Here is a 27520-nt window from a genome sequence, read left to right on the forward strand (position 1 = left end):
AATAACCCAGAGACTATTGTATGGGAAACAGTGGTGATGAGGTTGTGAGAAGGGATCGACCGATATGGTTTTTTTGAGGCCGATGCAGATACCGATTTTTTCCATCACCCTTAGCCGATGGCCGATTTTGCTTGGGACGATATTTGTGGCCGATACTGCTTTTGATCCCTCAATTTACATGAAAAATGACCATGATAACAAATATTCTCATGTTTAAACAAATATTTATTGATTTATTGAAACACTGAACACAGTAGGATTCAGCTTTCTTAGACACACATTTAAACGGCATTATCAACTTTAAAAGGAATAAATATTCAACCATGTGCAAAACATTTCTGTCGTAGTTTAAATTTATCTAGCATCGATGTGATGACTGCTCCTCTGCAGAAATGTGATGGGCTTAGTAAAGTGTTAAAAGCAAGCTAACTATTACTTGTGAAAACGCGCCCTTTATGTGACTCAACAGTGGGGGCGGGGTACCGCGACTACGTGTGTTGCGGGGTCCTCTGCCGCCGGGGCAACACAAAGCTGCCCCGGCGGATGCCTGACTGTAAATCATGCGGTGGAAAAATACATCGGTGAACCCACGCACGTATCGGCCGATACCAATACAAGGAAAAAACGCAAATATCGGCCGGCCTATGTATCGGTCGATCCTTAGTTGTGAGATTAATGGCTGTATGTTATGATGTTTGGCCAACAAGCAGCCTGTCCCTCTTGCAGCAAGGGAGGGAGCATCAAACGTAAACATTTAGGGCTTGTGGTGGTGCACTTACTGTTTTATGATGGGACGCTGACGTGTTCTGCAGATCTTTCAGGCGACTGGACGCCATGGTGGAGTTCCCCTTCTCCGCTTTGAGCATTTCCATTGAGAGACTGTCGCCCGTGACGTGCCACGACCTGATCTCCAGCTGAGGAAATAAGACGAGGAAGCAGTTTAAAATTGTTGTAATAATTGTTGATAAATATGATTGCGGCTCTCACCTCGATGGGGTTACTGTTCACCACCACAAATATGATGCTGCTGGTGTCTGTCGCACTGCGAACACCAAAGTCCAGGACGTTCTCCTTCAGACTGGGTGGCAGCACGTGGGGCTGTTAATGAGTAAAAGTCATCTTTCAGTGAATTAGGGGTCAATATACTATTACTGATGGCCCCTTTTCCACTGCACAGTTCAGAACAAAGCATGCCACATGTTCCTAGTAGTGGCCACACAAAGAAGATTCATTTTGGAGCAAAGTAGAGACTGTCCAGAGGCACTGTGCGGTAGAAAAAGAGCTCTTTATGTACTGTCATGTACCTCTAAGAAGCCTGTGTATGCCCTGACAGGCAGGTGAAACTTTGATGCATTTGTGATGAGCAGTATGTTGCTGTCGATGTGTATGGAAGGTCGGACCGGTTGGAAGAGCAGCGAGAAGATGTAGCGCGACTCGTGCGGCGGAATGAGAATTGGCGCGCTGAAGTTCTGCACCTGTAGAATACCAAAAGGACGTGGCATTTTTGCTTCTCCGGAATCAAATACAACATGTCCGGGGGACTCACCTTGAACATAGTTTTGGCCTCGTCGGGCAGGGACACATTGTGTATCCAGATGGCAAAGTGAAAGGAATTTGTGAGGAATATAGGTTTGTCCACAGGGTCAACGGGACTGTCCCGTATGTGGAACAACGTGGTTGTGTGGTCAAAGCCTAAGTAGCTGTATGAGGGAAGAACAGCACAAATTATTTCAATCCCCTTCAGAGTAGACGGGAAAAGTAGAACCTACCCTTCTAAAACCTCTGCCTGGTAAGGGATTTCAAGCTTGGCGTAGCTCTTTTCTTTTGCTTTAACTGTAATTTTGCCAAAAAACTGATATGGTCTTCTGGCTTTGGAGGCTGCAGAGGCAAACATGAGAGAAGAGAAGGCATACAAGAGGAAGTTGTGCAATATTTATGCGTCAGCAGAAAATATGGTGAAGGAGCCTGCAAACAGGATTATTATTCCCTTTGAATCTGCAATATACAACATACAGTGGTATGCCTTCCTATGGAGTTCTTATTTTTTTGCCACGCTTAAACGTTTTAGATCAAACTAATATAAATATTAGTCAATGACGACCCCAAAATACAGATTTTAAATTAAAGTATTATTATGACGAAAAAAAATACAAACCTACATGGTCCTGTGGGAAACAATGATTGCAATAACATGAAATTAACCCATTCGCTACCAAAGTCCTATTCTTTTACATTTTTTTTGGCACAAGAGGCACACAGAGAGGCAACTCCAAGTCTTATTTCCTTGTATTATGTATATTGTAGAGGGTGTGATTTCATGTCTAGATGGCTCTAATTAAAACATTGTAAACAGTTTTTCTATACTCAATTTCCTACTTTGTGGAAATTCACTTACAATGGTCAGGTCTGGAACCAATTAACCGCGATGGACGAGGGATTTCTGTACATGTACTCTTACACACTTAAAGAAATTAAGCAGAAGTAGACTTACCATCAAAAGTAATAGTTGCTACTTTGGTGAATCTGCTCTCGCCTGCTCTCAGGGTGACCGCTTTAAAGTCTATTGTCACGGCCTCGTTAGCTGGCGTCGTACGGATGCTCTGTGCAAGCGTAAGCCACAAAGATGAGCTTGTGGAAGATTGTACACATGCATGTATATATATATATACACCGCAAAGGACATGTACCGTGATAGGAACATCTTTTGCTCCTGAATTTAAAAGGTGCAGATTGAGCAGCTTTGGCCGATCTTAAAAAGAACAGAGTAAAGAGTTGGGAAAAGGCAACAGAGGTGGTGTGGGTCGACAGAGATAAACGGCCTACCTTGTGACCGCAGTGTGCCAAAGTCGAGCATCTCCGAGGCGGAGTAAATACCAGGGGCTGCACAGAAGGGACATTTTTGTTAAATGATCGTGTGACATGGAAGCGCTCCCGCAGGCTGAGCTATTCAATACAAAAAGCTTTGGCAGCACACCTGATGTGACCTCCACCTCAACCGGCAGGATGATGAACTTGTCCTCATCGGGGGCGTTGGTTTTGATTCTAATGAACGCCGTGTGGTTGTCTGCATCTCTGGACGAGAAACTGGCTCTCATCACCCCCTTGGTCTCGAAGGGAGGAATCTCCTGGAAACAAAACCCACAGCACCGGTGACTGATGCTCTGCTGCTTTTATGCAGAGTGCTGCAAGATATATTCTTTTATGTCGCCACTGTGTTGTGGCCAAAACTTGTCACGCACTGCAAATAAATATTAATGTTTGAAAAAAGTAAACTTATAATAATGGATTTTCAAGTTTAAATGGCCTGCTGTCCTTTTGAGGTCCGGGTGACATTTGCAGCTGCAGCTGTTTTCCCAAAAAATATGTTTTTACAAAAAAATGTAAAAATATTATTATTATTTTACAATATAGTCAAAATATTACTTTTATGAGATAATGACAAAACTTGATTTTCATAGCATAAAGTTATAATATTAAATGTTTTTTTTAATAATAATAAAAATTTAAATAGTTGAAATATAATTTCAACCCCTGGAAAAAAAATGCTGTAATTTTACGAGAATAAAGTAAAATAATTTTTTTTAATAATGAGGAGGAAAAAACATTTTTTGTAAAATTAGGTCAAAGAAAAATCTAAATTTGTGGAAATAAAGTCATAATATTGAAAAAATAAAACTAACAAGAATTATTTGCAAAGAAAGTTGAAATATTGGGAAACAAGATAGCAAAAAAATGGTTAAAAACAAATTTGTTGCCTCTATCGCAAAGCTGAGATGTTGAGTTGGATGGATAGCTGGAAGGAACAAACTTGTTTGCTACTCGTGACGAGTGTTGGTTCGACAATAACGATGTACCGATGGCCCGGGGCAAGTTAAAACAAAATTCGGGCAAGTAAATCTAATCAGTGATATTCCCGTCGGGCAAGTCCACTTTGGCATGCCATACTGGCAAGAGTTTTTTTTTTTTAAGCGGTTCTTGTTGGGTGTTGGTAAAACACAGACTGCGTAATTCCGGTGGTAATTTGCAAACCAATCCTTGCAATGGACCAATCAGAATCGTTTATTTAGACCGCGGTCCGTAATCCACAGTCCGCGTTTTACCCACACCCGTTGTTCACGATCAACCAATCAGCGATCGTTTGACTACGAAAACATCCATCATGGCGTCGCTGCCAACATCGTCTAATTCTGAAGGAAACAGCAAAAAGTGATGAACAAGTGCCTCCAAAACGAGTATTTTATTAGCGGCAGCAAATCAAATGATGGCACAGGTGAGTGAATCACATTGCTGTGACAATTTGAAGTGGTCACAATGAAACACCACCAATTGAGCTTTTTTTCTGGATTAAAAACACTTTACTAGTACACAAATGTGTCTATTCAATAATGTTTCATTGTGGTGCACAACTTATAAATATCACTGCTTACTACGACTACGATGTGTAAGGTATTATTCATTTTATTATTTTATTTATTTGAGATTCTCATGTGATGCCACAAAAAAATTACATGATATCATTATGGCAGTCTTTTCATTTTACATGGGGCAAGTTCGGGCAAGTAGTTCTCACCTTAAGGATTCCCTATGGGCAAGTCATTTTGGTTTTTAATGTAGAGCCCTGCACTTGGAAGTCATCTTTTGCATGCCGGGAGCCCATTTTTGCAGAGCTGGTGGAAATGTGATTTTCTTCCAGGAGAGTAATAAAATATAGGTGTACTGTATCTATGTATGTATGTGTGCATGTATGCAGTGGACTTAACACCCCTGCCAACAGTAGCAGCTCTACTGTGATCGGTGCATCGGTGTGATTCCCTGTCTACCCAGTGACAGAGGCATCAGCGTCAATTGTCAATGTGGCAAGAATGTCAAGACCTTCAAATTTGTGCTTCACTGAATGGCTAGGAACTAACGTCCCAGATGGTAATGTGAGGAGCTATCCAATTTTTACAGTCAGAGCGGCCAGGAACATGAGAGCCTGTGGGAAGCACAGAGGAGGTGGGCTTGCACTGTATGTAAACAAACTGTGGCGTCATCCTGGCAATGTCAACATTAAAATGTACATTCATAAAGCTTTTTTTTTTTTTCATTTATCGGGAAAAAATCTGATACAGATGTCTCCCTCTGTCATATTTCTATGGTGATGAAGGGACATTTTTGATAATTATCTGACATCCCTAATATAAAAGGGACATACGTACAAGCTGGCAGTCAATCTGAGACAACCTTTTGACGGTTTGAGTTTTCACATGCAGCCATCCAGACAACTACCTCACCCATGGTGCCAAACAAACAAGTCAACAAATATGTAACCCACTCACTGCACTGTCTGGGAAGTAGAAAAGGAGTGACGTTCACAAACTCTTCAATAGTCACTGTTTTACCATTCATAGATCCTATTGTATAGCACACATCCTTTATTCGTGTACATTCCGGGTGTCGTATTCAGTATTAAAAAAAACTGACTCACTTACCCATAATTTCCCAGTGCCTCCCTGTTGGCCTGTGGGAAGTTCTAGATTCAGATCCCCACCACTGGAGTACATCTCCACCACCTGTAACCAGGATGTCATTTTGATACAACATAGTCATAGTCGCCGCTCCCCTTATTAGATGGTGCTACGTTACCTGCAGTGGTTCACTGTAAGGGTTATGAATGTTTATGAGTGGCGAGAAGCTGCTGTTTACTGGAACTCGAGCCCCTACAAAGGGACGGAGCCTGTAAGGGTTTGGGATGCCTACCCCAAAAACCTTCAAAGATGGAAAAAAAAAAAAAATATATATATATATATATATTACAATGGAGAAAGAAAGACAAGCTTTGCTGTCACGGCTAATTACCTGGTATGTAAACACTCCGTGATGTGTCGTATTAATAAATAATGTGTTTTCTACATTCCCGACTACTCGCGCCAGGAACACCACATCAAACGACGTGTTTCCTCCTGGTGGGATTATCTGCCAGAAGACACAAAAAGAACGTTTCAATCGTTTGCATGCCAGGCTGAATAAAAATACCGCAAATTCAGGTTTATTAAGCCACACCTACTAAATCAAGATATGTGCATATGTTAGCCACACCAGTGAATGAGCCGCATGTGCCCACATCATAAAATGGCATATTGTGGTGCGTCCTGAGGACCAGGCAGCTCTTGGACAGGAGCCGATCATGAGCTATGAAAAAAACTCAAGCTTGTCAACACGTTGGAAATTGCAGGAGGTCACTAATATACAGTCTGACTCACGTTTTCGTCTTACAACAAGACTAAACTCATCACACAGCAACTGAACACTCAAAAGGTATACCTCAGAATGAACATGTACTAGTGTGGGTTTAAAATGGAAAAAGTGTGAAATGTTTTCTCATTATGCATTTCGTCTGAGGAAACATTTCATCAGAGGACAAGTGGCATACAAAAATAATGGATGAATGAGGTTGCAATACTGCCTCTGCCCATCATAGAGAGGCTGACATTGCAATGAATGAATGCATTCCAATGAACGCCTTGCAATGTGGCAGGGCTTTTTAAAACTCATACTGGTCTATGTTTGTATATTTCTTAGGTGCACCTTTTGAGTGTTAAGTTGCTGTGTGATTAGTTTGGTGACACCACAAATCAGACTGCTGTATTGTTATATTTACTGACCTCCGGCAATTTCCAATGGGTTGGCAGGCGTGTTTTGAGTGCACTGAGAGCTTGTGATTGGCTCCTGTCAGTGACTCACGAGCGGCACAGTATTTAAACAATTAGTAGTAAAGAAGTAGTCACAAGATAATGCAGATGTCACAAGGTTAGAATTTAGCCATAGATTAGCCACACCGCTGTGTAAGCCTCAGGGTTCAAAGTTTAAGAAAAAAGTAGCGGCTTAAACGCCAGAATTGAGTAAATAAATAATTGCTGAGTGCTATGAAAACATTGCAGCTTGACACCACATCTTTGGCCTTCTGCAGCCGTAGCTGTACACAATTTCGTGTGGCCATGAGGAAATTGGTGTTGGCAGGTGTGAGGTATGTGTAAACTGCGAGGGGCTGCATGCCAGTGCGCTAAGAACATTTTGAAGTGTTTGTGGCACCTACAATTTCTCACAGTATGACGGTATCAAGATGCCAGCTGATGTGGTTATGCAAGTGTATGTTGGCAAAAACTCCCTCTTTTGGTCTTAAAGGGGATCTCTATTCTGCTGTTTCCACTTTTCTAACCGATAAATGTTGCTACAGTGTTGTACTCCGGTCTTAAAAGATACCAAAGCATCAGATAATGACGTTTGCGCATTCAAGTCCTGAAAGAAGTTTTTTCGAACACCGAGTTCTACTGACATCAATGTGATCCAGACTTCCGTATGTTGGCTGCAGATTGCCTGCACATGCAATCACATGCATCATGGTCAATTATACATATATCACACACCTCCCACAAACAGATTACAGTCCTGTAGGAAATGAATATATACCGCATTATAAGGCACAAATGCTGCACAGTGTGAACAACTGTCACACACTCATCTTTTTTGCCCCCTCCCCACTGTCACCAGATCGTCAGGAAAAAACGTGCCACAGCAAAATTGGTTTGACAAGGAAAGCAAATCCAACACATACTCACCCTGTTCTGGAAAAAGGATGCGTGAAAATGTGCAGTTGTTGCTGATATTGATAACAAGCTAATTTCTTCTGAGCTTGGATTATGTAAATAAACTTTCTCCATTTTTGGCATCCCCACAGGCCTGTTAATTGAAAAAAAGAGACACATTAAGACATAATAATGAAGAATAGCGGTCCATACACCAATAAATCAGAAAATTTCCCCTTCACATCCCCAGCAGCAACTGCTATTCTTTGAGTTGCCAAAACTCGTTTCATTAATTAAGTTAAATGTTTTAGCGTAATTGACGCATAAACATATCGGCAGCCACGCCTCTGCATTATGACAGACAGCCTCACAGAGTGGCTGCCTGAACACATCAACATGGTATACAGTATGTCTCCAGCTCATGTCTTTAGTCAGTTCAGCCTCGGAATGGGACTTCATCATTGTACAGCGAGATGCATTCAGGGACACGCCGAACATCACAACAATCTCTTTATGTGTGTATGTGTGGTCTAAATAAGAAAAGACAAAAAAGAAGTGGAAGTGGATATTCTTATCACTTACTTTGGAACTCTTAATGCAGAAGTATACAACTTGCTGCAATCAAAATAAACAAATGTGCTACTGTTAAAGAAACTAGTGTTAGCCAGGATAGATAGACAATTCCCATCTATCTATCCATCCAGCCTATGTTCATTAGGGTCACGTGAGTATGGTGAACCCAACCACAGCTGACTTTGGGCGGTACACCCTGGATTGGTTGACAGCCAGTCACGGTGTTAATACATACAATATATGTAATTCTGTCATTTTTATATTTCTTTCAATAAAACAGCAAAAATGGGCACATTTGAGACATAGCAAAGGGTAATTATTCATGATTAATTGATTTGAAAACAGCTTCATTTAATTAAAATTTGCAAAATAAATCAGACTAAATGAAAATTGAACAAAGTATAATTTATCACATTTCTCAGATGTAGGTATTTAAATATAAAAAAATATATAAATATTGTAAAATTCATTCATTCATTTTCAACCGCTTATCCTCACGAGGGTTGCGGGGGTGCTGGAGCCTATCCCAGCTGTCTTCAGGCGAGAGGCGGGGTACACCCTGGACTGGTTGCCAGCCATTCACAGGGCACATATAGACAAACAACCATTCACACTCACATTAATATTATAAAATATATAAATAAAAAATATAGAAATATAAAAAATATACATTTGATTAAGTGCATTTAAATGTAAAATATTTTAACTTGAAAATACATTGATTAAAATTGAGAATTGCATTTGCAATTTTACAAAGAAATGATTACAGTCAATCATTCATTCATTCATTTTCTAACGCTTTTTCCTCACGAGGGTCGCGGGGGTGCTGGAACCTATCCCATTAAAATAAAATACACTTTTAGATTTTTTATTTCACATGAACAAAATAAGAATTTTATACATCCAATATATCAGAGAATAAGACGGATCGGCAATGCAAACTGATATTATCTTGTGAAGAGACATCTCAATGAGCAGCAGATGCTGCAGTGGGTCCATCCCCCATCGAAAAGCACTCCCAAACGGCTGTGTTTTGTCATTCAAGTTGAAAAAAGCAAATAGAAGTGACCGAAGAAAGTTTCTCTGTAGTTGTAAACATATTTGCTTTGCTTTTCATGTTTTTTTACTCACTGTCTGCAAATGTGTCATAGCCAATTTTGCAAATTGGATGATGTCATGATACTAAGATTGCTGTCATGTGGGAAGCACTCAAGTTCATTATGTTAATGCACAAAATTAAGCCAACAACTGTAGACCTTGAGTGCTAAATGACTTAATTGCAATCAGCTTGCCACCAAGGCTCCCGGGGGAACATGTTTTTACTGGTTGTGAATGCGTGACAGACTCTTCTCAAGGACAACTTTGCACTTACAAAAAGTCAGTTCTTTCAGATATTAAGTGCATTTTTCTGGAGTATGCCGCAACTTGAATACACCATCAGTTCTGATTTAGTGATCACGCATTTCATGGTGTGTCATAGGGACGGGTCAGATTCCATACAGATACCAATGGAATTCTTGTATCAAAAATACCACCTGAGGAGATTCCCCATCCATGAGTCACTTCTGTGCTTTATGGTTGTCAGTAAACATGGGCAAAAGTATCAGCGAGTACCAGCCAAAGTGGCTCTCGCACCACACACACGCAAAACTTCAAAAGAGTTGTACTTTGCAGCCGAGACAGCTATGTTCGCTCATATTCTTCTAGCTCCGTGTGCTGAACTCCAGCATGACAATTGTATCTGTTTCAGAATGGGAAGTGAAACCAAGTGGATCTCTGCATCCCTGATGTGGCAAAAGGGGGAGCCTAGAGTGCCGCATGTGTGTGTGCAATCACAGAACACCGGTAGCTGATCAATGCAGTGTTTGTTGCCATCATGTTCCACGGGAGGATAGCTTGTGACAGCTGGGACACCACCCCCTCAGCCTCTGTGCATACTGGTGGAGGAGCTGCCGCTTCTGCCTGTGCAGGCCACACGTGGAGTTGGGACACACTACATGGGCGGGTACCTGCTGTGGAATGTGTTCTGATAAGGCAGGCCAAGGTGAAGGGAGGTGCTGACGCGATTTCTACCAAGTTTCCTCAAATAGCTAATTACGGCTAAGTTGGAAATGACAGGAAGCCTCAGAAGAATGAATGACAAGAGTGTGTGGGACAAAAATGAAGAGTCACTCACTGTTCATGAAAATCCAACATTGGAGGTTCAAAGCGTATGGGTCGGCAGTTCCCACGATGCGGGGACGTGCTGCGGGGGACAGGAAAATGTAACAGGAGGATGAGCAGGCGAGAGAGAACGGCATCCATGTTCGTATGCATTTCTAACACAGTGAGAGTCTAAACACACAAGCAAGGCTGCCCCGCTTTTGTTAGTAATAATCATGCCAGCCGCCCACGGGATGCCTCCCGTTTGAGGCTTTGGAACGTCGCCACAAAAATCCACTATGAAGCATCTTGAGATCTCGCCGGATGAGCAACGTGTCTCTTCTCAATAGGTCCACCTACCGCCGTCTGCTGTTAAGTGCAACTTGCCTAGCCTGTTGAACAACAGGTGCGTATTAACAATAGACAAAGCCGTGCCTTGTGATAGGCAGACAACTATGTAATACATCACGCAGGTGTGGCCTGCACCGTAACACAAAGCCGGCGTCCATTTATTGTAGTATTCAGACTTCACTTCCACCGTGGCCGCTAAATAGTGACTTGTGTCCAGCCAAATGTGGTGTAACAGTAGATTGGACAAGCAACGGGACAACAGAAAATAACTTATACCGGTAGAAATGATAAATGTAAACAAGCCGAGTTATGACTGCACTCTGCTTTATTTCTGAATGAAGCTCACCTAAATACACATTCTGCACACACACACGGAACGCGCCATTTGCACCATGTCTGTGTAAACAAAACAAGAGTGTTGTGTGTGTTGCAGTTGGAATTGCATGGATGACTACATCTTCCCTCATCACAAGCACAGGCATTACAGTTTAATGAAGATTTAGTAGCAATGTATGCAGAGGCTGACATCCCATTACAAAAGTTAGCCACTCTTACCAATGAATACATGTGATTTACAATTTCAGTTTATTTCATTATATGGCGTAAGGTTTGTATCTTTTTATACAAAACTCTGAATTTAAATGTATATGGTTTTACACAGCCATATTGCGGTACATCCCAAAAATATTGTGATTTATGTTAAGGTCCATATCGCCCATGGATACCCATACAGATACCTATATTTCATACGTTCCATCCAAAACACATTGATAATGCAATTAAGAGTGAAGATGAAATCACATTATTATTACTACTACTACTACAGAGTTTCCACTACATGAAATGGGTCATATCACAGCGCCACAGTAAAATAGTGTTTTGTTTTTACATGAAAATAATGTTAAGTAATGTATGCTATAGGCTGCCTATTATGGCGATCGGAAATTGGTTGTTGGTTACTTTCCACCTACATCATAATCATATTCACATTCATGCCACTGGACAATGTGGAGTCACCAGTTACCCTAACATTAATATTTTTGGATCCCCTATAGTTGGAACTATAGGGCGATCAAAATATAGGGGATCACACCCCCCCGTGGGAAAGTCTTGTCCAAGGTGCTGGAGAGAAGGGTATGACTGTTGGTCCAAACCCTGTTACAAGAGGTTCAATGTGGTTTTCGTACTCGTTGCTTAACACTGGACCAGCTCTCCACCCTTGCAAGAGTGCATGGGAGTTTTGCCCAACTGGTCTACATGTGCTTTGTGGACTTGGAAAAGGCATTCGACAGTGTCCCTCCTGGAGTACAGGACTGGTGGTGCGCTACTTTATGCCATCCAGTCCTTGTACAAACGAAGCAGGAGTTTGGTTCGCATTGCCAGCAGTAAGTCCAGCCTGTTTCCGGTGAACGTTGGCCTCTGCCAAGGCTGCGCTTTGTCACTGATTGTGTTCATTTTCATGGACAGAATTTCTAGGCGCAGCCAAGGCATCGAGGGAGTCCGGTTCAGGTGCCTTAGGATCTCATCTCTGCTATTTGGGGATGATGTGGTGCCGTTGGCCTCTTCGAGCTGTGACCAAAGACTGTACTTCATTTGATGGTCCTTGAACGCACCGTAGTTGTGAGAAAGTGATGTTCACGGATCATCTTATGTTATCATATATTGGTGTTTGTTTAATACTTTAAAATGTATTTGTGTGATGCAGATGGAGAATGTTGTGGAGCTGAATGTATTTTTTTTTGTAAACAAAAAGGTGAAACCCATAGATAAATGTATTTTTGAGATAAATCCATCCATGTCAGATATGCAAGAGAAGCTGGCAAAAGGCCTTTAGTATGGATCTTCCTATCAGCACCCCATAAAACACCCATCAAGTGTAACTGCACCAGCATCACACAGCAGAGATCAGTTTCACTTCTTTCCTAGCAGCCGAGCAGACAATGGTTACGGCGGCATGCTCTGATGGCTGCGTTCCCAAGAGATAGGATGGATTTCCATCCCCCGAGGCTTGCTCACACACACACACACACACACACACACACACACACACACACACACGGGTGTGAAGACAGGACCCAGCGAGACACTGATGTGCGGCCAGGCTTTTGCTTCCCTCATTCAAGTTCTAGCGGGACTAGGGACTCAAAACGTGTCCTGGCTGTGAATTGCACGCCGCCTTGAGCTTGGGGCTTCAGAGCTAATGTGCTGAATGCCAGTGAGTAATTGGAGAAGCCTAGGGAAGGCGGTGGGCGGGGGGGGTTGAACTTGGATCTGCATGTGTCAGGCTAACCTGATTACTAGAATGCGACTCAGGAGAGCAGAGGCCTCCGCCAAGGCCGAGTAGTCCTAATGTGGATCAGAGCCTTCATAAATACACACCTGCTGAAGATGTCTGAACTTCTTGGTTAAAAGTGGTGTTTTGTTCAGTGAAGACATAAAGACAAAGACCTCATAACACCATGTTAACATTCATTCCTGTAAGCCATTGCTTCTCAATTAGTGAGGTTTTTCCACTGTTGGGGGGGGGGGGGCAACATGTACAAAGTTATCATACGCAACAGGCCCTTGAATAGGCTTCTGTGCTTCACAGCTCTCCAATTCTGGCCCTGGAAGGGATGACAGAAAATCCTTGCGAACCACCAGAGGTCTTATTAAGTTAGATCTTTTACTAAATGAACACCAAAGTAACTCATGTTACTATATATATATATATATATATATATACATAATAAAATGATAAAACGGTAATGGCTTCCATTGCTGCCATTGTTGGCCAAGTGCAGTACGTTCGATGGCTTGGATTTTCCATGTACCAGATATAAAAGTATCTCAACTGTGTTGCCAAATCCACTTCTTAAAACCTTTTTTTAAACATTGTTTACAAATTCCCAAGTTGCCTCTTGTTTGGGATAGTTTTTTGTAATGTGGCTTACAAATTCTAAGTTCCTGGTTGTTTCAGGCAGTTCTAGTAGCCTGTTTCTCTGGTGAGACCTGGCAACATGTCTCAGCTGCCAGCAAATGCAAATAGCCACATTTTGCCATCAACTATGTCTCAGTTGAAGTGATTATTATGGGTGTCCTGTGGGCACTGGGACTGACACGATAAAAAATAATAAATCATACAGTAAATGGAAAATGAACTTTGTAACTGCCTCTCCGTCAGTGTATGCTGTCAGTTTTAAGTTCCTCCCTATTTTCATTTTTGGTTCCTACCGAGGTGTATACAAGTTAATAAGGCGGAACTAATTTTCTGTAGAATCATTGTTTCTACATGTGCATGTTTAATTGTTACATCAATAGAATTAGAAATAGAAAGATCAGTTGTTGCCATTAGAGCTCAAAGGCGAATAGGTGCTAAAGGATTGAAGATCTTCTCTATAATTCCCTCCTAAGGCATGTGTGCAGCCATTAAGGTACAGTATATGTGTTTTGTATTGTTTCTTTTCAGTCTCTTAGTGTCTTAGTTTAGTTATTAGCCTTATCAGTCTTATTAGTTATTAGTCTTAGTTATTTTATATTTGTATTATATGACCTGTAATTTATTATATTTTGTATCTTTTGTACCCTTTAGTTCTCACGTTGGTTTTGTAATAAATCCATCATTAAAAGACAAGAATTAGGAGCTATCTGATCATTGCACATCCGAGGGAGTTACAAACTTGATAATAGGGCTGGGTGATATGGACCCAATATATTTAGGTTGTCCATTACATAGGTACATTTCTCATGCTCAAAAGATGCTATCTTTATGCTTCATGACCGTGCAGCCGTCTATGTCGGTGTTTGAGCGTCTGGGATCCAGCAAGAAGCAAGTATTGATAGCTTTTCACTTTCACTCTTGTTGATGCAGTGAAGTCAGAAGACTACCTCACGCTTGGGAAACATAATGAAAGGAAAATGTTAAACAAAACAAATGTGTCCTTCCTTAGTGAAGTGATGCGTGACTATGTATTCATCCACTCCACGCATGGAAGTAGAATTTTTCTTTGTGTATAGTATTTTATGGGCCTGCGTAGATGACCCTGAAAGTCAGAACACAAAAGCCAACACAAGGACACTCTATTCCATGTTCTCACTCCTCCACAAAGGTTTTTTGAGTTATTGCTTCATGCTGACACAAACAAACCAATGAAAACAGCAGACTGGACTTAGTCAAGGCCAAATAGCAGAGTTGTGAACACGGTTCGTGATGTATCAAATTTGTGCGATAAACCAAACGGCATGAAAATCTGTTACAAAGTTACAAAAAGTGTTACAAAGTTATGCTGCCAAAAAAATGTGGAAACAACCTCTCCTCTCCAGAAACCTTGACGAGCATTTTATTTCACATGGATGATGCCCATCAAAGCCATGATGACGATGCGGCATTTCACTTTTAAACAGAAACACTAAAACAACACTGCCGAAATCCCCTCCCACACACACACACAAAATACGGGAGTGGTCACCCTCGGCCTGAGCGAGATAACCCCTTAGGGATCAGAACACACTGTGCAAACAGTCAAGGCCAAACCCTTGCAGACAAAACACACAGGAAGCAACGGGACAGGGGTGCAGACACAATGTTCTGGTCCGTGTGTAAAAACTATTAAAGCACCCGAGGAACACAAAGAACTGCACAAATCAGCGCTGAGAGTGAGGTGATGATATGTCATTGAAGACAGTGTTTTGTTCCCCCCCTTTTTCCAGTTTTGCCGTTGAGGGCCACATATTCAAATACACATTTTCAGCTTAACACAGTCAAAATGTGTGCATCGACCTGGTCTATTCTTGGTGCAGGCCAAGCACACCCAGCGCAGTGGTAAATTGGCTGACAGGTGCAGAGTGCACACACAAGTCACTAAAACCTCACAGGCAGGTTTTTCAGCATGTCAGTCACATTTCAATGCAATAAACAATCACAGCACCCGCTATTTCATGTAACCGCCTGAAAACGCCAGCATGTACATTTTTGTATTAATTGTCCCATCACATCTGATGTCAGATCAAAGATGTCATGCATAATGCAACCTGACGGCAGCAGAAAGTATGATGCCAACTAATGACTTCACATCTTTTTCACATCTTCCACAAACAGCCACGGCATCCAATATGGAGGCTACATTAGGCTTCTCTCATCTCATGAATTTCCGAGAGAGAGAAAAATAAAACGAGACACTCGCTGAATAAATTTAAGTCAGTTGGTGTCTTAATGATTTAGCTGTGACTGCCCATTTTTCTCTGTTTTAATCTTCATTCTTAACGTGATCTGAAAGTACATTAAAATAAGGAGGATGAGGAGGACATATCAGGAGAGGTTCTCCTATTTGGCGATGACAGCAGGAATGCAGGTGGATCACTAGCATGATGCCTGGATTAGCCTGTTGCCGTGTTTAATGTAATTGTCACTTAATTTTGTACTCCTATTCATGACACAGGAATAGATGACATGTGACCCACGAGGTAGTCCACGAGGTCCACGCATCGAGGTGCTGAAACTTTGCCTGTATGGAGGCAAGATGAGGAAAACAGACACGTGTGCACATGGCAATTGATATATTTTTTACATATTTTTATTATCGTCCTAGGCCAAGTGCCCATGTTTTTCTGACTGAGAATTCTTGTCACATCTTTTGACACCCCTAATCATGTTTTTATTTTATTTTAGCGTGTTCATTGTGCTCCAATTATTATATAATATATACTTTGGGTTGAGGACTAGGGACTACAGATGAAAACTAGACATTACAAGAAATGTTTTATTAATATGCATATGCCCTGTAAATAAATAAAGATAAGTCACTCACAAATATGTCCCCCAATGAAAAATCACCAACTTCTTATGTCATTAAATAACAGTCGTGACAAAAAAAATTATTTGATTATATTGGCCTAAAATCTGATATTGGCACTCCAATACAAGCAGTCCATTCCAGACTCCGCACCAGCACATCTGTCCTTCACTTCTAATCAGCATGCTAAACTCGCGTGATCACAAAAGCGTGTGCTAGCATTTTTGGCAAGGAGTACGATGTAAGCCGTGAGGCTGTGTTTTTTTTTCCAGCTGCTTGCAAAAGGTGTTACGTACAAATTTCCAGAGGTGGCACAGAACCAGGGAAGTTTAATACCACAGTCTCCGTGCGTTTGACAAATTCGCAATGCGTGAGAAACTCCCCGCTGCGCGGGGTTTACTGGGTGGTAGAAAGCAGTCCCTCTCCTTTTGTCATTCTTGGTGACAATTACACATTCACACATATGAACACACTTACACACACATATATGAATATGCACACCAACAGAAGTACACAAATCCATAGGCGCACTCACAGCACGTGGGTGCTTCTCTACACAATCCACCGTCTTATCCTTGATGTCTTTATGCTATTGGTATGCTATTATTACAGTAATAACTATGTCAAGCAGTGAGATTTTAATTACTGCAACTGTATGGCTGTAATTGTGTTTACTATCACGGTTCATGTCTTCATTGTTACTATTGCCACTGGTAAGTTGGACTGTTTGATTTCAGTGATATCATCTCCATTGCGACCCTCAGCCATCATTGACATTTAACTGATGCAGTCACTGTTTGTCACTGTTGTTGTTATGGGAATTATTGTTGCTGCTGTTTTTGTCTCTGTCTCTCTACTTTCCTTCCCACTCCACCCCAGTTTCTCTTCTTCTTGTCTGTGTTTCTTCTTGCTCCGGTCCAGCCGCTCCAAATTTGCATAACAAAAAAAAACACAAAAAAAACAATGTGCCTCGAGCCAATGACAATGAAGCCAAGGGCCACACATGGACCCCGGGCCCTTTGGACACCCCTGCTTTTAATAATAATAATACATTTAATTTGTAAGTTCCTTTATAAAAAAAAAAGAAAAAAAAACTCCTACGGAAGTCACTGGCTGTAAAGGAAAAGCACCAGGCCCAATCGGTGGTGACTAATGTCGGGTTAAAAAGCTTCATTGAGTACCTCAAGCCTCGCTACATTATGCCTATTGTGGATAAAACTGTACACTAAATGCATTAACAAGTAGAGTTTTTCCTCTTACCTACTGTAGCTGACTATAATGAGTAATATCACCTGATCAAGCCTTTTCTAGTATTTCACAAGTTATTGAACAAGTAATAAATAATAATAATGTATGTACGATTCCTGCTGATACCAGATTGATATCCACTGTTTTTCCAAGTTTAACAACACAAGATAATGTGGCACATTTTTTATGGCACCAAGCAAAAAGCTCAGTTTTACCCGTTCAAACACAAACACTGCAGTCTGTGAAAATCTGCACTCCGGACAAAGTTTTGCATGTGTCCAATTATGCAAATTAGACAATGGCCATTTATCCCCAAATGTTTGCTTGCTTGTGTGTTTAGAATGTGCAGCCGGCAGCAAGTATCCCGCAGGCTACACTTTGGACACCAGTGATCCAAGCGATTGGTTGGAAAGCTTACCTTTGTTGATGATATAAACTAAAATCGATGTCGGAGTCAGCCTGCAAGAAGAACAGATCAGTGCAGTCAGTAAAAGGTGATCAAATGACCATATACATGTTACACATCATCTCGTATGTTCGTGTCATTGTTCACAATCTACCTTTAGGAAACTACCACCACAACACACATGCAACTGATCATTACATGACCTGTGTACTTGTGGGCTTACCTGTAAAAGGCCTCCATCACCGAAATGTAGAACTTCTAATATTGTGTCCGACTGAATGAACGCTGTGAACGACAGAGAGAACTCATCAGCACGGCAGAAGAAAAGTAGGACATATGACAATTATTATTATTTAGCGTTGTTTTTGTTTCTTTTTATTTCAGCCCAATTTTTGCTAACATAGATTACATTTTATTTTCATTGGGTTTTTTGTCTTTGTTTATTATGCCGTTTAGTTCATTGAAAAGTTCTTGACATTCCAATTACAAAGTTAAATTTGCTTGAGAAATTCTTTTTGCTTTTAATACGGTATACTCAATATTATCATCTGGCAAAATCCATTGGTGATGATAATAACTCAAGATTTATTTTAGAAGAGCTTTACAAGAGACCCAATGACAGATGATAGAGGCTATATTTTTAGTATAGTCTCTTCCAAGTTGTTTACAAAGAATTTTTTAGCTTTTTAGCTATTGAAAAAAAATCCAAAGAAATACAGCTGAATAGGTGCAGATTCTGGAAGAACTATAAAGCTCTGTGTTCTGGTATCGTGTGTACATGCTATAGGAGTCCACAACTCAATACAAAAGGGCCGAAAAATGATCACAATAGGTCCCCTTGAAGGCTTTATCGTGTGAAAACGGAACAGAGAGGAAGGACTGACAAAGTATATGAACATGTAAAGTGATGCAGATGAGCTAAAGCTAAATTTAGGTGTGAAAGCAGATTAAATTTCATGCATTTCCTGACACATTCGTCTACAACACTCCTTGTCTGCCAGGGGATAAATAAGATGATGTAGCTGGAGGAGATCAGTGTTGCCAACTTAAGGACATTAACTGTGTTTGCATTGGTAAATATTCAGGTCAAGATCATTATTCTGGTTTCTGAAACATTTGGAATAACTTGTGTGATGTAAAAAAAAAAAACAATAGAAAAGGCACAGAAAATGTAATTTCCGCTACTTCTTCCTATAGCCAAGAACAGCGGCACCGCAGATAATAAACAACCAGCCGGTAGCAGCCGCCTTTGTTTACCAGTACTTGACACTATTCTGTCTCACCTTCTTCATTAATAGAAGGCGAGAATGTGAAGAAATAGGAAAGCCAGAGCCAGAGCTATAGCATCCATATCCATGCTACCGGCTTCCACCAGAGCTCCCTGGAATCTTTGTTTCAATGTTTCCGTCTTTCACCATACTAACGGGGTTGTTTATCTCCTTGTTGCTCCAAATTGCATTTGACCATGTTTACAAAGAGTTTCTGGCCAAATACACAAGGTTCCTTTCAAAATAGAACATACGCAGAACACAAATTACTGTTCCATTTCATCGGGATATGACCCAATATTCGGGTTAGAAAAAGGAGTAACCCAGGTGTAATATTGTGGTTCTTAAAAACTGGTAGCTGTGTGCTACCACGTTATTACTTATACTCAGATTATGATAGGGTTATTTGACTGCATTTTAACATACCGACTGACACCATATTCGGCGAGAAGACACTTTTGCCTCTCATAGCGTCAGTTCAACAACCTCCGAACAAAGACATTGGCTTTGTGGACACTCTAGCCACGTTTACATGAGGAGTATTTCTCTTTCCAAATGACCTTTCTGAAAACAATGGTATACATGAAAAGGAATATTCCAATCTCTTGTCTACTTGCGGCGCTGTGATCAAACAGAATAGTCAATGGGGCATGCGCAGTAAAACGTAATCAACATCACATGATACCGACTTCCTTGAATTTTTCTTTCACTTGTTGGAATAACTCCGTATTGCCAGTTTTTCGTTCGTCCAGTCTTGAAATTAGTTTGGATCAAAAACAAACGTTCCGCAGCAGTCCAGTGAGGATTGCTCACCTCCCATTTTTAAAACTGAAGAAGTCTCTAGCTGCATGTTACGTCATATCTGAGCATGCGCTGGAAAAAAACGCACCCGGGATAAATTTAAACAGGAAAAGATCAAATTCAATCTTGCTAATATTTTATAATTAAACTTGGGACATGTTTTATATAGATATATATTTTCTTTTTTAATAAAACTGGACTGAATAAAGTATAGAAGGGTTTAGATTCTGTTCCACAGATGGCGGTAATGCACACGAAAGCTGCTTGCCAACCGCCAATAAACAACAGAACAAAAGAAGAAAAACACGACGGAGAAGAACGCACCCTGACAACTTTCCGTTTGAGCGGGTACTAGATAGCTCAATCGGATTGGGGAAAGGAATATTCTACCCCCGTGAATCCGATTATATGTTCATTCGGATTGGCACTTTTCTTTTGGAATGAGGTATATACAAAGATTACATTCTTTCCCTTTGAGCAAATAAACAGAATGCAATTGGAATATTTGGGTCCATGTATACGTGGCAATTGACAAATGTTATTACTCTTCTCAACAAGAAGTAGGTGTGGCTCGGTCCCCTGAACCCCATCTCAAAGCTTACCCAGGAGGCTCAGTCTTTTTTGTGACATAAAAAAAAAACCCACCACCATCAGTAGATTTTAGTCCTGTGGGAAACACACGTCAAGCCTACAGAATGATCCTTGCACCCAACAATTTGACTTTCTGGCCGTTTTGCAAATGACGCATGAAATGGTAACAAGCCTTTCACTCGCTTCACCTGACACCACCAAAATCAAATTACGCCATGAGACACAAGCTAACAAATACAACGGATACGTTCATTAGCTTGTGAAGGCTTTCAGAGAGCAGTAGTGTCATTCAAAGAGTCTTAGAAGAGCTTCAAATAATCCCTCCGTGCAAACATCACACGTGGCGGCGACGACGAAGACGACTTACGAGTACCTGACACCGATCTGGGGTTTGTAAAGATATCACATGCATGCAAGAGACACTGCGACTCACTCATTTGCAGCCTGTCGCAGCATATGACAGAAAGAGTCGGCACTAAACAATACAAGCTTGTCAGGATTCAAACTCAATTTGAATAATCACTCCAGTTCTGCAAGACGACATACAGTGGAACCTTAACAAATTCAATTTTACACAAGCCTCAGTTAGAAAGTCACCAAAAATACCATTCTGGAGTCACACAGCTCTGATGACCAAAGAGCTGTCTCGTTTAAGACCAGTTGAAAAATAGCTAGAATTAAAGTTTTGCACCTTTTTCAAGTAGAGCTACAATATGACAAAGCAAGAAGGGGGAGTGGGACAAAAAGTACTTAATAATGACTTAAGAATAAGTCATTTATTGAAAACAACAATTAAAGTGAAATAGGCCATTTATCAGCTGATCAAAATTTTACGACCATCACTCAAAAAAATGACAAAATCTCTCCGAACCAGAATAAAAACTGTCTCTCACAATGTTCATCACTTCAAAAATTGGTTTGGGCATGCTTGATGCCAGTGTTTCCAGGAGGCCATTTTTATAGACCTCCCTTTCCATCCATCCCCAAATGTTCTCTATAGGATTTAGATCAGGGGAACATGCGGGATGGTCCAAAAGAGTGATGTTATCCTGTCGAAGAACCCAGCTGCTACCACCCAGACCAGGTCCCTCAGTCATGAGGGATGCTTGCTGCAACATCTGCACGTAACCGACTGCCATTTGATGACCCTGCACCACCTGAAGCCTTGGTGTTCCACTAAATGAAAAAGCACCCCAGATCATGATGGACCCCCCTCCACTGTGCCGGGTAGAAAACATCTCAGCTGGGATCTCCTTGTCATGCCAGTAACGTTGGAAGCCATCTGGACCGTCAAGGTTCCATTTTTTCCCTCATCAGAGAATACAATAATTTTCCACTTTTCAATGTCCCGTGTTTGATGCTCCCTGACTAAGTCTAATCGGGCAGCTTTGTGGCGTTGAAGGAGACCAGGTCTCCTTTTCCTGCAGATGCCCTCTGATGGTTATTGTGCTGCAGTCGGCACTAGTAAGAACCTTCATTTGGGTTCAGGACTGCTCCGCGCAGGTGTCATTTTTTGGGGTCTACTACTTGACTTTTTTGTTCTGTAATGCTCAGGATCTTTCCAAAAATGTAGAATGACTTACTGCGGCCAACCTCAGCAGCAATGGCACGCTGCCAGAGGCCTTGCTAATGCAGCTCCATGATCCGACCACGTTCAAGAAGAGAAAGCTTCTTAGCTTTAGCCATCAGGAGGGCATGACAGTGTGAATGTCTGACAGAAAATGAGAATGTTTTTTGTCCCACTTCTTGCTTTTGCATATTGCAGCTCTACTTAAAATCTCATTAAAAAGGTCCAAATGTGCAAAATGCATAGTCTAGCAATTTTTCAACTGCTCTTAAGATTTGACTAAGATTTTCAATGGCAACACAACTGAGCACAAAATGCTGTTGTTTTTAATAAAACTTTTTAAGGGAAGGAGGTGATCACTTTTTCCACTCGGAGCCACGTAGGTTTGAATTTTTTTTCTCATTTACAATACAAGCAGTTGATGTTTGTTGCTAAATACAAGGATGAAGAGTCTTGAACCAGTCATGATGTGCTATATATATATATATATGACTATATTGAGAGTTACTATGGTACCCATTATGTCATTGTATGGTCATATCACCTCGTACTTCAGTACGTGACAAAAAATAACACATTTTCTAACAAAAATTAATCATAAAAAAACCTAAAATCTTCAATTATATTAGGAAGGCAGGAAGTTAACAAATGTAACAGTTACTGATTGAAAAAGTACCAGATGGAAGGGCAGGATTTAATAAGCTTTGCTTCTTCCTACCCCTTTTTCGACACCTGATTATGTGATGCACTCAATTGTAATCTGATGCATGTTCAAATGAAATTAAACCATTACCATTGACAACAGTGTTTCGTGTAAAAACTGCATTTGGTGTTCAGTTGAGTCGCCATTGACGAATATTTCAATTTGATGATCTGAAACATGTACGTGTGACATACTTGAGTCTTAAGGTGTTTCAAGCTTAAAATGTCAGACGAAACAAAAATGTATAATAAATTTATCACAAACAAGCATTGAAGTGAAATCAAAAGTTTAAGAGCACAGCCTTTAAAACGTCAAAACTTGGGCAAAAATGTGACTTGAATGTCATTTTCTATCAGGTATTCACACAGTCATGATCTTGATAGCAAAGACAAAAAAAAGCTATCGCTGTATGCAGGTGGTGGGGTTGTTGACCTGCATAAGCAAGGCCTCCCGTCGCCCACCATTGTTGCTGAGGTTGGACACAGTCAGACAGTCATTTCAAACTTGTTCAAACATCCTGAGGGTTCATTCATTCATTCATTTTCTACCGCTTTTCCTCACGAGGGTCGCGGGGGTACTGGAGCCTATCCCAGCTGTCTTCGGGCGTGAGGCGGGGTACACCCTGGACTGGTGGCCAGCCAATCACAGGGGCACTTTGGAGTGGCCAATTAACCTAGCATGTTTTTGGAATGAACCCTGATCTTCTAGCTGTGAGGTCTGAGCCGGAGGACACCATTGGCTGTCGGTCAAGACACGGGACCATGCATCAGCCCAAATGATAGTTGCTACTGGTGCCAAGTGTGGTCCAATACACCATCACACACCATCTACCAAAGACGGCTTCTAAGAAAAAAAACTGTCTTCAAAGGCCTCGTCTCCAACAGATATAATTTATTCATCTCCAAGAGTCATTCACAAAAATAAAAACTCCACAAAATTGCCTGTTTGGAATTTTGTACAAGAACACCAAACACGGGTCACTGAAAAGATGAAAGAAAGTTTTATTCTCTGAGGAGAAAAATATGACCTTGACGGTTACATAATACATATACAACCTTGACGATGGCTTCCAATGTTTACTGGCATAACAAGCACTTCCCACCGGAGATATTTTCCACATAGCACAGTGGGGAGAGGGCACCACTATAATCCTTCAATGGAGCTTCAGGTTGTGCAGGGGCGTCAAACGGCAACTGGCTATGTGGAGATGTTGCAGGGGGCAGGTCCACGTCTGTGTGGTAATGAGGACAGGACAACAATGTCTGCCTGACAAAGGATCACTCTTTTGGACCATCCAGCATGTTCCCCTGATCTAAATCGGCAGGCAACAAACAACTCTGACACAGAGCAAACCAAGGACATGGTGTGCATTACCGCCATCTGTGGAACAGAATCTAAACCCTTCTATACTTTATTCACAAGTCCAGTTTTTCTTTAAAAAGAAAATGTATATCTATATAAAACATGTCCCGAGTTTAATTATAAAATATTAGCAAGATTGAATTTGATCTTTTCCTGTTTAAATTTATCCCGGGTGCGTTCTTTCAGCGCATGCTCAGATATGACGTAACACGCAGCTCCAGACGTTTTTCAGTTGTAAAAATGGAGATGAGCAATCAGCACTGGACTGCTGCGGAACGTTTGTTTTTGATGCAAACTAAATTTCAAGACTGGATGAATGGAAAAACCGGCAATACAGAGTTATTCCAACAAGTGAAAGAAAAACTCGGGGAAGTCGGTATCACGTGATGTTGATGTTTACGTTTTACTGCGCATGCCACATTGACTATTCTGTTTATTTATAGCGGCGCATGTAGACAGGAGATTGGAATATTCCTTTCCATGCATACCATTGTTTTTGGAAAGATTCCATTCGGAAAAAGGAAAAACTCCTCACGTAAACGTGGCTACTGATATTGTTATATTTTCTTCCACCTTTTCCAAAACATTTCTACCATACCATTCCATTCAAATTGAATCTTTGTTGACCTCCTTCCTTCACACCAGTTAGACCTCCCCAAAAAGTTTCTTCTGCATGCAGTCAAACTGCATACAGTGTATACAGATTATAGCCCGAGATATAACCATCAGATACACTATACACAATGTCCATTTAAGAAATAAAACCTTTCATTATTTAGTGAAATGTTTTATTTTGTCTTGCAAATTTATTACTTGAGTCGAAACAAAAAATCCCTAGACTACTTGATTACTGAAACATTGAGATAGTTGCAGCCCTAATTATTACTTGCCCTTTTGTGTTATACGTTTAATTTCTACAATGTGCCAAGGCCAGTGACAAATGGCCCATCAGGGTTGAGATTCGACTCTCATCGACTGTTAAGTGTTCTTCATAGCATGAACAAGGGTAATGAAAGCGAGAAGCCCTGGGCATGATTGCAGATGGAGTTAATAGATGCCAAACAGTCATTTTTTATTGCAAATGTTAATTAGAAATAGGAGGCAAAGGCGTTTGCAGTGGTAATTAGCAGTAACAGACCGCAAAAAGAGTGCAGTATGCAGAATATGCACATGTCTGATTTGTTGAAACTGTCAAAGCATATCAAATAGTGAGGTGGGGGTAAAAAAAAACCCAAAACACATCCAATAGAATCAAGTGGCACAGTTAGGTGGGTTTCATGCTCCTGAGTGTAAATCCGTGCAGTGAGAGGCAATTAGCACTCATCACGTGCCATATTCTAAGCTTGCGTCATTCCAACACAAAACAAAATGAAAGGCCACATTTTCTTTGCTTTCGATTCTTTAAAACACATTTCCCGGGAAAACCGTAGCCAGCTTCCAGAGTTGACACAAACAGAGCTTATCTCGGGCGCGGACGGCAGCTGGCCGTGGATCACCGTGACCTGACAGGCGGACACCCGAGCCAGCACAGAAATGACACACGGCTGTCACTTGTCCAACACTCCAACCCCCCCCCCCCCCCCCCCTTCCTCAAGCTGGGAACCATCCCCAGGGGTCAAAATCACAACGCTGGGCCACGTTTACACAAACTAGCGCCACCTGACTACTTCTTCTCGGCGTCAGCCATTCAATAAGAAATGAAGACAAGTCTGAAGGTGGCCATGATGCTTGTTAGCATGTTAGCATCACGTAGCCTGGCATGACAACACAACCCAACCCGCTAGCGACGTCGGCTAACGTCACCGTCCAAAGCTACTGACGCCATAGTGCAACGTAAACACAAAGTTAAATGTGTGTGTTAGCCAGCGCCTAGCTGCGATTTGACTCAAATAAAACACTTCGGTCACAAAAATTGACACTCAAAAGTTAGCCAGTGAGTCACTAACCTTGTTTACTCGCCCGGGTCATGTGGATAAAAACAATAAATAACATCCTCAACAATCCCAGACGCGGCGATCTCGCGTGTAAAATATGGCGAGAAGTCCTGTGAGCTCTCTCCTGGATCGCCATGCCCGCAGCTCGTTCGCTTATAGGAGAAAGCACAGTGCGAGCGAGAGGAGCTGCCCGTGTGAAGCCCCACCGGTTGCCTCGAGCATAGCCGTGGACTCAAGGCTACGTAGTGGACTGAGCTGCTAACTCTTGGAGCAACAGCAGCTTTGAACATTAGCCTCTCCTCTCTGTGTGCGCCGTCTCTTCTTCTATTGCATGAGTGACGTATCAAAGGGTAGACGCGGCCTGTCATCGCAACACGGTGGCGTGTGCTGCTCCCTGCTGCTCGGGAGGACAAACCGCAATACACCAATACACTGCAAACGGTAGAGATAGTCAATACAGCCCGGTTAATTAATACTTTTTCAGTAAAACCTCCCATGTGTAACTGTACAGATATTTTGTAAGCAAACTTACAAATTAAAGACAACTCCTAACATATCGACTATAAAACTACAATATCAATAGCCCCTTTTCGCCAAAATATTAATCAGTAACAGATCGCATTATGAACTTTTTTAATTGATTACATATTATATATATTGCACTTTTTAACAATGTGTTCACATTTCAATACATTTATCCATCACATTTTTGTTTATTTTCCTGAATTTTTTTTTTTTTTTGCTTATCCATATCTTATCTTCATTCATTCATTTTCTACCACTTTTCCTCACGAGGGTCGCGGGGGTGCTGGAGCTTATCCCAGCTGTCTTTGGGCGAGAGGCAGGGTACACCCTGGACTGGTCGCCAGCCAATCACAGGGCACATATAGACAAACAACCATTCACACTCACATTCATACCGATGGACAATTTGGAGTCGCCAATTAACCTAGCATGTTTTTGGAATGTGGGAGGAAACCGGAGTACCTGGAGAAAACCCACGCATGCACGGGGAGAACATGCAAACTCCACACAGAGATGGCAGAGGGTGGGATTTAACATATCTTATGTTTTTTAAGTTTATTTTCTTTATACTGGAAACAAAAAACATTTAAATGACAACATGTATGCAAAGGAAATATTGTGTCGATCTGTAAAAAGATAAGAAAAGTTGTTAAAGAAACAAAAATCACAAAAAGAATCACAAATGATGGGGAAGATTGATGATTTGGAGCAGT

The 27520-nt window shown here is 41.3% G+C and overlaps 1 protein-coding gene across 2 annotated transcripts in view; it reads right to left on the reverse strand.

Annotated features, from left to right (window-relative positions):
* Positions 1 to 26601, reverse strand: part of tmem131 (transmembrane protein 131) — a 42405-nt gene extending 15804 nt beyond the window's left edge. For both annotated transcript variants that reach the window (XM_058072745.2, XM_078790246.1), the window contains exons 1-17: positions 26295 to 26601; positions 18280 to 18341; positions 18069 to 18109; positions 10315 to 10383; positions 7599 to 7719; positions 5839 to 5955; positions 5626 to 5748; positions 5472 to 5552; positions 2975 to 3125; positions 2824 to 2880; positions 2688 to 2749; positions 2492 to 2600; positions 1770 to 1878; positions 1547 to 1700; positions 1305 to 1475; positions 988 to 1098; positions 780 to 914 (exon numbers count right to left, since the gene is read on the reverse strand). In XM_058072745.2, the coding sequence (XP_057928728.2) occupies positions 780 to 914; positions 988 to 1098; positions 1305 to 1475; positions 1547 to 1700; positions 1770 to 1878; positions 2492 to 2600; positions 2688 to 2749; positions 2824 to 2880; positions 2975 to 3125; positions 5472 to 5552; positions 5626 to 5748; positions 5839 to 5955; positions 7599 to 7719; positions 10315 to 10383; positions 18069 to 18109; positions 18280 to 18341; positions 26295 to 26418 (1797 nt within the window). In that variant the 5' untranslated portion in view covers positions 26419 to 26601. The remainder of the gene's footprint in view (positions 1 to 779; positions 915 to 987; positions 1099 to 1304; positions 1476 to 1546; positions 1701 to 1769; positions 1879 to 2491; positions 2601 to 2687; positions 2750 to 2823; positions 2881 to 2974; positions 3126 to 5471; positions 5553 to 5625; positions 5749 to 5838; positions 5956 to 7598; positions 7720 to 10314; positions 10384 to 18068; positions 18110 to 18279; positions 18342 to 26294) is intronic.
* Between the last annotated feature and the right edge of the window lie 919 nt (positions 26602 to 27520).

This window comes from Doryrhamphus excisus, linkage group LG4, assembly GCF_037039965.1.
Source record: "Doryrhamphus excisus strain RoL-2023G ecotype Guam linkage group LG4, RoL_Dexc_Guam_v1.1, whole genome shotgun sequence".
Classification (NCBI taxonomy): domain Eukaryota; kingdom Metazoa; phylum Chordata; class Actinopteri; order Syngnathiformes; family Syngnathidae; genus Doryrhamphus; species Doryrhamphus excisus.